Source organism: Culex pipiens, chromosome 3 (genome assembly GCF_016801865.2).
Source record: "Culex pipiens pallens isolate TS chromosome 3, TS_CPP_V2, whole genome shotgun sequence".
In the NCBI taxonomy this organism is placed as follows: domain Eukaryota; kingdom Metazoa; phylum Arthropoda; class Insecta; order Diptera; family Culicidae; genus Culex; species Culex pipiens.
Genome location: NC_068939.1, coordinates 171,099,142 through 171,109,342, shown reverse-complemented (window position 1 = coordinate 171,109,342; position 10,201 = coordinate 171,099,142). Strand labels below are relative to the sequence as shown.

At 40.3% G+C, this 10,201-nt stretch overlaps 2 protein-coding genes and 1 pseudogene across 2 annotated transcripts; 1 reads left to right on the top strand and 2 right to left on the bottom strand.

Moving 5' to 3' along the window:
* Positions 1-472: 472 nt before the first annotated feature.
* LOC120423807 (non-structural maintenance of chromosomes element 1 homolog) lies at positions 473-1,487 on the top strand. Its single transcript, XM_039587728.2, has 3 exons — positions 473-690; positions 745-1,232; positions 1,292-1,487. Exons 1-3 carry the CDS (start codon positions 585-587, stop codon positions 1,457-1,459), a joined length of 762 nt encoding a protein of 253 aa, XP_039443662.1. The 5' UTR covers positions 473-584; the 3' UTR covers positions 1,460-1,487.
* A 2,566-nt stretch (positions 1,488-4,053) lies between these two features.
* LOC120424108 (uncharacterized) lies at positions 4,054-5,696 on the bottom strand. Its single transcript, XM_039588122.2, has 2 exons — positions 5,584-5,696; positions 4,054-5,510 (listed from the first exon to the last, which is right to left on the bottom strand). The coding sequence occupies exon 2, from the start codon at positions 5,500-5,502 to the stop codon at positions 4,117-4,119; it is 1,386 nt and encodes a 461-aa protein (XP_039444056.1). The 5' UTR covers positions 5,503-5,510; positions 5,584-5,696; the 3' UTR covers positions 4,054-4,116.
* A 74-nt stretch (positions 5,697-5,770) lies between these two features.
* LOC120423475 (serine protease inhibitor 88Ea-like) lies at positions 5,771-7,395 on the bottom strand (annotated as a pseudogene).
* Between the last annotated feature and the right edge of the window lie 2,806 nt (positions 7,396-10,201).

The window sequence follows — 10,201 nt, the reverse complement described above, 5'->3', positions numbered from 1 at the left end:
TTTAGAACAGCTTAAAACTAGGGTGTGTGTCTTGGATAGTTTTTATTCTGGTGTAGTTTGAGGTGTGCACTTTGTTCAGAGCTTTTCACAACTTGCACGATTGTTGCAAAATCTCTGAAATCCGCAATAACAAAAATTAATAACAAAGATTTGTTCGAAGAATAACTAAAAATGTTTGTTATTACAATAACAATCCAAACACAAACAAACAAATCATAACGACGAATAACAAACCTTGTTATAAATAACATAAAATGTTATTGACCTAGTATTTTCAAACATCAAAAAATGCCATTCCCAAGTTATTTCCGTCTGCTCTGGTACATCTATGGGGGAAATTTTCAAAGGATAAGGAAACAAAGATTTGTAAATTTTTAATATTCAATATTTTAAACTTACGAGAAAAATTTGCTTGCCCGATGGAATTACATGCTTTTCCGCTATGTAGACGTGTAATCTATGATAGAAGAATACAGTGGTAGTGTAGTGCAAGTTTGAAAGGTGGTTTACTTACATTCAGCTGCTTATCAAATTGAGTTTCACCGCCGACTCTGATATGCGCGGAATTAGTCAGCAGCATCGCGATGGCCTACTCAGATGTGCACAGGGCGTTTCTGCAATCAATTTCGCATCACGGCTTTATCAGCTCCAAACAGGCCCTCACAATTTTGCTGTCCATTTACACTAAATGTAAGTCGATTCTTTTGGGAGGTCACATCCTTTTCCTAATTTAATACTTTTCAGACCACCCCGATGATACCATTCCGAACGAGCATCACCTCTTGCACGTAATCACATCGATCAACGCCAAAATCGCTCGCTACAGCCAAAAGATCAAGCTGGTTCGCTTCGAACCGAACCGCACCGATTACTACGTATTTTGTAACCTGTCGGACCGGAATCCCGCCGATCGGCTGCACACCTGCTACACCGACTCCGAAGTGTCTTATTTTTGGCTCGTGTTGAAAGAAATGGCCTGCTGCGATGGCCAAGCCGTGAGTCCGTTCTTGTGTCTCAACTTGAACGAGCATATTACGGACAGACCACGGGTGTCGAAGGTTCGCGCCGAAGAGCTGTTGGACGAGTGGACAAGGGCGGGCTACTTTTTCCCGGAGTCGAACGGAACGTGGATCCTGGGCGTTCGAACGGTGGCCGAATTTGGTCAGTTTCTAAGAGAAATGTTTGAGGACAAGATACACGTGTGTTTGCTGTGTAAAGAGGCAACTTTTTATGTGAGAATCGTTTGAATATTTAATTTGAACAAGAAGCGAATTAGAATTTCTTTTTTTAGGGTGTGAAATGCCGTCATTGTCCAGAGACGTTCCACACGAGGTGCATCAAAACGTATCTTCAACGGCTAACGGTTTGTCCGGGATGCAAAGAGATATGGATAGTTACGGTAGATGGATTGAAATCTGAAGAAAAGGTTAACACTGATCATTCGCCTGCCTCATTTTGAGGTTATGCCGAAGAAATTTAGGTGCTCTCTTCTGAAATGACAGATTATAATGATAAAAAAGGTTTTTTGGACAAAAAAAAATAGCAAAATACTTGTTTGCACCTTCTTTTAATTTGTTTTAGCTGCGTACGGAGCTCGGAAGGAATGCGGTCAGGAGAAGTTGACAGTTTGGTTCTAACGCGTGTGACACTGCGTCAAGCGCTGCGTGCACTTCTGTCCCATATGCAAAAACAGCAAACTGAGAAAAACGCAAGACAAGTTTGTCCCACACATAAGACTACGTGTTAAGTTTTCACGAAAAAACTGAATTTCCTCCTGATTTCTAGAACAAAGTACTGGATGTTATAGGCTCTATTGAAAGAGCACACGATTTTGAACCAAACTGCATCACTAACTCAAAAGTGATGAAAATGCATATGGGACATTTATGCGATCATGGGCAGTAAACGCGTGTTTAATTAGTCATATCCGGACACTTCAACAATGTCTAAAAGTTTATTTAATTCTAAAATATTAAAATTCTAGGATTCTAAGATTCCTAAAATTCTAATTTTTTTTTATGTATTTGAAATTTCAGAATCCAAAATAAGGAAATATGAAAATTCTAGAATTTGAAAATTCGAAATTCACAAATTTAAAAAAATAATTCTTTCTCTCAAAAACTTAAAAAAAGAAATTTATTAAATCAAAAATCTTTAAAATTATGACATTTTCATGTTTTAAAATGTCAAAATTGTGAAATTCCAAAATTCATTTTTTTAATTCCAGGATTCAAAAATTTAAAGATCCAGAAATTATTTACTGCAATTCAGAAATTATTTACTGCAATTCTAAAATTTCTACAATTCTAAAATTTTTATATTTTTGAAATTTTAGATCCCTAAATAAGGAAAATTATAAATTCTAAAGAAAATCTTTCTCTTTTAAAGTTAAAAAAAAACGTTACTTAATCCACCAGAAGGTGGTTGCTGCCTTCCTCATAAAAGCCTTGCAACCACACACTACGAAAGCTTTGGCTAACGCTTACTTAGTAAAGACACTACACATCTGAGTGCTGGCATCTATGATAAATTTAATGAACCATTTGAAAGCACTGCAGTGTTTGTGTGCGTGCACTGAGCGTAAAGTTCCGACAGCTATCCGCCGGAGCTTTCAAATTATGTAAATAATGACCCTTTTTAGTATCAACCAAAACAGTTTTTTGAAGATAAATTTTAAAGTACTGTACCAAACCGGATGAAATTTAAAAAAGACTTAAAGAACCTGAAGACAAATCCAAAAACAAAGATCCGGACAAAATCGGTCGAGTCAGTTCCGAGAAAAGTGAGTGAGAAAAAAAATTCTACGTCCATCCACACGCACAGACATTTGCTCAGAATTTGATTCTGAGTTGATATGTATACGTAAAGGTATATCTTGGAGGTTTATTTAAAAAGTTCATTTTCTGAGTGATTTTATAGCCTTGCCTCAGTGAGGTGAGGAAGGCAAAACATTTATGAAATCAAAACTAATAAAAAATATGAAATTTTCTAGTTTTCAAATACTAAAATTATTAAATTCAAAAATTAACGTTTACGTTCTACTTAACTAGTGGGGCTTTCATTTTTTTTAAATCAAGGCTAACATTTCAAAAGGGCCAAACATTCAATATTACTCCCTTTTGAAATGTTAGTCCTGATTTTAAAATATTTTTTTCGAAAAGATCGAAAAATTTCACGTTCTAACGTTGAAAATCGGACCATTAATTGCTGATATATCGACATTAGCAAATGGTGGGTTTTTTGGGTGGGACTTAGAAAACTTCAATTTTCCTGTTTCTTTTTGTTTAAGTCGCTGTATCTCAGCAACCAGAGGTTCAATCTTCGATCTATAAAAGCAAAGGCCAGCAGAGCCAACCAAGACCCCTACACAATCCCCCTTCCCATCCCACGCCTTGTCTTTAACATCAATCCCTTCCCTACTAACCCCGAGTAGGCCGCGGGTAATCGGCTCCCCTCCCAGTAACATTTACACACAAGATCCAACTTTAAAAAAAAAAAACACATTTTAAGAAATGGTCACTTATGGTCACTATTTTTAAAAATTGAAAAGCTGTGAATATTTCGCTAAAATCAATCTTGAAAACGGAGCCCTTTATCATAAAAAAAATTAGGTAAAATTTAGTTTTGAATAAAATTTCGATTTTTTTCAAAAATCACTGTTTTTTTTTCAAAAAATCATAACTCGGCGGCTGATTTTTGACCATACTTCTCTATGGCTCAAAAGTTGCGGATTTTTGTCCCCTAAAACATATAAAAAAATCTCGAAAATCAAATAATACGTATTTTGGGAAATTAAGTTTTTGTGAAAAAAAAGTTGATGAAAAAATCTGCAATTTTTTTTCCGTGTACCTGTTTTTTCTCAATAGTCCTCAACAATACCTTCAACTTTGCCGAAGACACAAAAAAGCTTCTTTGGTCATAGGGAAGGCCCCCACAAAGTTTGAGCCAAAACAAAAAATACAAATAAAATCCATTTTCGGTTTTGGTACAGAATTGCTCCTTAAGAACTTGCGTCCTTCTCCATTTTAAAACAAGGACACAATATATAAATTCAATCATTTATTCAAAATAACACCTTTTCCAGCCTGCATCATCCTTCCTGCCCCTCCCACTCACTCACTGCTCCTCCCCGCCATGAATCAGGTACGACAGACTGTCGATCCGCACCGAGTCGATCGTCTCGTCGAGGGCCGCCATTTTCTGCTCCTTTTCGCGCCGCAACGTTTCCCGCACCTTGGGCAGATAACCGACCCGGAGCCGTGCGGAACTCGGCAACGCCCCCAGATTGGACACGTTCTCCATGAGGTAGTCTCGGAGTTTGGGGTGATCGAGCTTGTGGAGGGGGATTTCCGCTGCGGTGAACGCCTCTACCAGCCGAAACAGGGCCATGTTGCGACCGTCCCGGGCTTCGGTGGTGCGGGGGAAGGAGTTGAAGACTGCGGCCGACTGGCGCCGTTCGCGCGCTTCCCGGAGCCGTTCCTGGCGTTCGTGCTTTTCGGTGTGGAGTTGGGTTCGCAGATGTTTGTCGATGGAGCCCTTGCGGGTGTGGTCCAGACTGACGTTGCAGATCGAGCAGAAGAGGGTGGCGTCGTCTTCGACGTGCAGCATTCCGGATGGGTACTGGGCGACGCGTTCCGCCGGGGTCACCTTGATGGCGGACTTGGAGATGGCGTTGGAGGCGGTTGTTTTGGGCGGGTAGCGATCGACGGAGGGTTGATCGGCGTCTTCCGGAGGGGCTTCCTGGTCCACTTTTCGCTTCTTGGCGTGGTACTTCTGGAACGTGTTGACCCGCAGCACGGAATTGTCCCGCTTGGAGGCAGGTTTCGCACTGTGATTGACGTGTGACTTCGCTTGCAGATGCTTATCGATGGAACCCTTCCGCGTGTGGTCCATGATCACGTTGCACGTGGAACACATCAAATCCCCGCTGTCCGGATCGACGTGCAGCGTCCCTTCCGGATACTGTCGAACGCGCGTCTCACACGACACGTACAGCGAAACCTTCCCCGGAGTACTCTCCACCACTTCACCCTCTTCCCGCTCCGGCTTCCTAACCTTCCCCGCAGCAGTAGCCTTCGACGATCCTTCCTCCTTCCCCCGCAGATTCTTCAAGTGCATCTGCGCCTTCAAGTGCTTATCGATGGATCCCTTCCGGGTGTGGTCCATCACGACGTTGCACCGCGTACAAACCAACTCCCCCGACACCGCATCGACGTGGAGTGTCCCCTTCGGATATTGGCGCACCCGGTCCTCGCAGGTCGTGTTGACGGCCGCTTTGGCGACCTTCTTCAGGTACTTGACCTTTTGGTGCGAGAAGGAAGAGGAAGGTTCATCCTCTTCCTCCTGGTCGTCGCAATCTTCAGGGGATGGGATCCGGTCGAGGATTTCGATCTTGATGATCGGTTCGGTGTGTTCTTCGTCAATGCGGTCATCCTCAACGTCGTCGTCATCGTCGTCTTCGTAGCTTGTGTCCTCCGGTTCGGATGATTTGCGGCGGCTCATGATTTTATCTAAGTAAGCATTGAGAAAAAAAAAAATCTTATAATTTTCAAGATTTGAAATGAAAAAGTTAGCAGAACTTACTTTTACGATAAAATACGACGAAAGTTGTAAAATTTTATCAGTTCCACGCAAGATGTTTACACTTTTGTGATGTTTGTGTACAAACAAAAAGCAAACTGTTGAAAAGGGGAAACGTCAGCAATGTTGTTGATCGCATTAGTGTCCTTTGTGCAAAAACAGCTGGTTTTGTAAAAAAACATAGTTCAAGCAAAACAATGTAAAAGGCCCTAAGTCAAAAATGTAAACAAACCACATTTTCTCTGCAAACGATGCATAATGTCTTAATCTATCGCAACATATCGAGAAAAGTATTCAAAGTTCGATTTTTGTATGAAAAAAAATATATTTCCCAAAAGGCCAATGGCAATGATACCTTGTTTGTTTTTAAAATTTTGATAGACCCTTTGCTGCTAAGGACCATTGTGGAAACTTGGTTGTTTTGTTTTGGAATCGTGTTAGTCCAAGGGACAAACACGATGTTGTTTGCAAACAAAAACCAAACCAACATTGGCCTTTTGCATCAAAACTGCAATTTTAGCTGAAAATTTGAAAAATCGGGCATTTCTGGTCAATTCCTTCCCCTCAAGACTTGAGTCATCAAGATTCTGTTGATGTTGATAATGCCTTTTCACCCTTGCAATCAATCAATCAATAAATAGTTCTGGTTTTGGTTCAATTTATTTTAAGTATGGAAAGGGAGTTTTCGACATTTAAAAAAAACAGATCACTCCGGTTGGCGGTAAACTCCGTTGAACAGCACAGCCTGCGTGGCGTTGTCGTAGATGACGAAGATGAACGGATGGTTGCAGTGAAACATGGCCGGATCCGTGGGGCGTGACGATCGGAAGCTGGACGCGACCGTCGCGGACGTCGCCGTCGCGCCCTCCTCGTTGACGACGATCTTGGACTGCTGCAGCACCTCGTCGAAGCCGATCTGGGCTTTCTTCGAGAAGTCGGAGAGTTTTCGAACCGAGTTTTCGAACAGCTTTCCCATGCTTAGTTGGCCCAGTACGGTCTTCATGTCTTTTCAATGCTGAACTTGGGTAGCTTGACGTCGACGCGGCGCGAAATGCCCTCGTTGACGACCTCGGGGAGGATGTCCGGCGACGACGTAAGGCGGGCAAGGAGTTTGTCCAGTGCGTTGGATTCGGTGGGGGGGGGGGGACACAAACATCGATTCACGGGACGCTTCGTCCTGGCCGGCGTAGGGCAGCTTTGGGATGTGGCAGCCGAGCTTCTCGTTGGCGGCATGGTTGAAGGTTCCCTCGACGTGCATCGTATCGACAAAATCCTGGCGTTCGTTCGAAATGTGAAAAATCTCCTTCTTGGTCTCCTCGGGCTTTAACATGCTCTGCAACGTACTCTTGAAGTAGGCACCATTGGCGATCGCCAGCTTGGTGTTCGTTGTGATCGAGCCTGGAATCAGCAGGTCCGTAACTTCTCCGTGCGTTGTGTTCTCTACCCAGTTGTTAATGTACACCGCTGCGATTCCGGATCCTTCTCAAAGTCTATCATTTCAATCTCTTCGAAGAACTTGTCCTCCATGCACTCCTCGACTGGAATATGCTTCCCGAAGAACAGTTTATCAACGGACACAAACTGAATCTCTTCCGCCTTGTTCTGCCCGAACCGCATCGCCAGAGCCTTCTTCCCCACATTGTAAGCCTGCCAAAACACCGGTGTGTCCTCGGTCCAGTGCAGTTCCTGGTCCTTCCTCAGTTTCTGCTCGGCGTGAGACTTGGTGCCAGCTTGAAATTTGACACTACGCTGCCGATTCCTTGAAATTTTCAAATCCTCAAGGATGTTGTGGCCCTGGCCCTTGGAGTAATCATCAGCAGCTTATCCAACGACAGGTAAACTTACGGTACTGAAAATCCGCGTAGTTGGATGCATGCTGAAAGTCAATATAAACTCAATAATTTTAACCTTATCAAGTAAACTTTTATTTACTTACCTTTGCGGATGAACGAAAAGCTTAATTAAAACCTAATCAATCCTTAAAGTATCGCTAAACGAAGCACAAACATTGTTTTTAACCAAAAGGCCAAAAAGGAAAGCGAAATCTGTTTTGGTTTGGCCTTCGAGCCCAAAAACAAAAAAACAACAAAAACAAACTGTGATCGTGTTTGGCCTGAGGCCCAAGTGGAAAATGGAACTGCCAATGTTTACAAAGGCGCTAACACGCAAAGGGCTGAATACGATCCCACACGGTTAAAACTATTGCTCGAGGCTTATGTTCTTTTTTCATTAATTTTATCGGAATAATTAAAAAGTTTCATCAATTTAAGTTTAAGGATACATAACTATACTATTTTTACACATAGTGTGTAATTAATTTTCGCAGTATGCTTGATTGGTTTGAAATAGGAATTAAAAAACTTATCGAAAATTTCGTTCTTGTTTTTCTCAATGTTTTGAAAAATGACAATGGCCGTTTTACATTGTTTTGCTTGAGTTGGATCTTAGACTTGGCCAGAGCAGAGGGCAGGGATGGAATAATCGCAAAAAAATCAATTTCGCTTGCGAACTTTCTTCACCCGCGAATGAGAGAGGAGACAAATCACTCTATAGAAAATCGCTCCCGAACTTCTCCAAGAAAATTAATCTGCTGATGATTTTTGTGATTTTCCTTGTCAGCATCACTAAAAAATATTTATTTCACTTTGTTTACACACATTGCCCATCTACAAAATGTGACAGTTCATATTTAGACGTGTGACGTTACACTTGCGAGTGTAGTAGTGAAAAGGATGTTCCGTCGAATAATCAAGATGATGATTTTTCTTGATTCCTTTTACCGATCTTTCGTGCGCGAGAGAGAAGAGCCATGCTTCCTTCGGATTTTTTCTCTTGATGAACGTCCAATGATTTTCTTTTGATGATGATTATTCCATCGCTGGCAGAGGGACAAAAACTTACAAAATATGTGCATCGGCCTTAACTAAATTCATTAAGTAATTTTAAATTGGGTTTTTCCAAATGTTGCCCTTGAACATTTTATGAGAGTATGGGTAATTAACAAGGTAATTTACCTCTTATAGATAAAGCTTGATTTTCAGTTTTCGGAAAACTTAAATGTCGAATAAAATCCAAAATTGAAAGTAGCACGTGCAAACGGAGTACATTTTCCATACGCTAACGGACTTTTACTGATTGACAACTTGACTGTTCCAACAAAGCAATAAACGCAAATTTTAAGACAGCGTGCTTTTTAATTAAGCTAGGTAGGATATTTAATAATTTAACATTCGGCAAATTTTTTTGCACCATGTAAACTATAGAAATCTCGAGCATTCCGGTTCATTTTGAGCACCACAACGCACTTAAGACTGAAAAGCAAAGTTTGCTGAATCCCTTTAAATGTAAAAATTCCCTGGACTGGCGACAAAATAAAACAAATTTTATTTAACGGTAAAAACAACAATAAACGCAAAATTTATTTAAAGGGAAAATGCCAACAAAACTATTTTTTTTTTCAAATGGAAATTACTGTATATATCATAACCTGTAAACAATTATAGTTATGAAAAATATAAAGAGTCGAATATCTGGTTGTCAATAACTAAAGGGACCATCGAGACAGATAAAATAAGAATCCAAAAGCCGATTCGATTAGAAAATCTAAGCAAGGCATGATCGTCATTGAGATCACATTAACAAAAAGAAAGTTGAAATAAAATCAGATAGACCGTCAAAATAGAGAAAAGTTGGAAATGGAAAAAAGAAAGCATCGAAATATGAAATTTGAAGAACTAAATAAATCTTCTACAAAAGGAGGAATACATAGAGAGATTGACAACCAGTGAGCCGACTGTAAATAATAAAGACAACTAAAGTCACATACCTGATGATGGGTAATACCTTGGGTATAATACCCATCTTACCAAATAACAGCAATTTTGTTTTAATCGTTCTTTGATTTAAAATGATGATGAAGTTTAATAAAATAGGAACGAAATTTTAAATTTAGTTATATTTATCTTTTTGTCATTTCCAGTTGAAATGAAGCATCAAAAACTATACGTTTGCTTATTTTAAAAAAATAACGTGGAAGTTATAAGTATTGTTGTCCCGCCCGTGTGGATCAATTGGACCGCGCACTGGACTCACAATCCAGAGGTCGCCGGTTCGAATCCCGCGGCGGGCGCTCTAAAATTATTTGTGTAAATATGGGTATTCGGCGCCGTCGCTCCGTGCCATACTTTCATACACTTAGGAGCCCAGGGCGGCGAAGTCCTTGTAGATAAAAGGAAGACACTTGTGGTTGGTACTAGCAATGGTGGCCGACAGCTATAAAGTCAACTTCGTTTTTTTTTTATGTAAGTATTGTTGCACTTTCGATTATTTTTCAAATACTAATTGTTTGTGTTGCTACTTTGAATCTTCATAATGAATTTCCATTTTTGAAGTATTTTTTTTCATTTGTTGTTCAGTTTCTGTATTTACAAAAAATGCCTATAGTTGTTATTTTTAAATTCATTTAGATTTTTTTTTTCGGTGGTTAATATTGACTTTCATTTAGAAAGTTTTTTGTTTGAAATCATTCTTTAGATAAGAAATGCCTATTATTTGAGCATTCTTTAAAAGTCTGGAAAAAGTCGGGAATTTGAAAATGGGATTTGAGTGGTCACCCTGCAAA

Bases quoted from the DNA above. Each gene is read 5' to 3' on its own strand.
- LOC120424108 (XM_039588122.2), bottom strand. From the start codon at position 5,502: ATGAGCCGCCGCAAATCATCCGAACCGGAGGACACAAGCTACGAAGAC.
- LOC120423807 (XM_039587728.2), top strand. From the start codon at position 585: ATGGCCTACTCAGATGTGCACAGGGCGTTTCTGCAATCAATTTCGCAT. The intron at 691-744 runs GTAAGTCGATTC...AATACTTTTCAG, and splicing joins GCTGTCCATTTACACTAAAT to ACCACCCCGATGATACCATT. The intron at 1,233-1,291 runs GTGAGAATCGTT...TTCTTTTTTTAG, and splicing joins GTAAAGAGGCAACTTTTTAT to GGTGTGAAATGCCGTCATTG.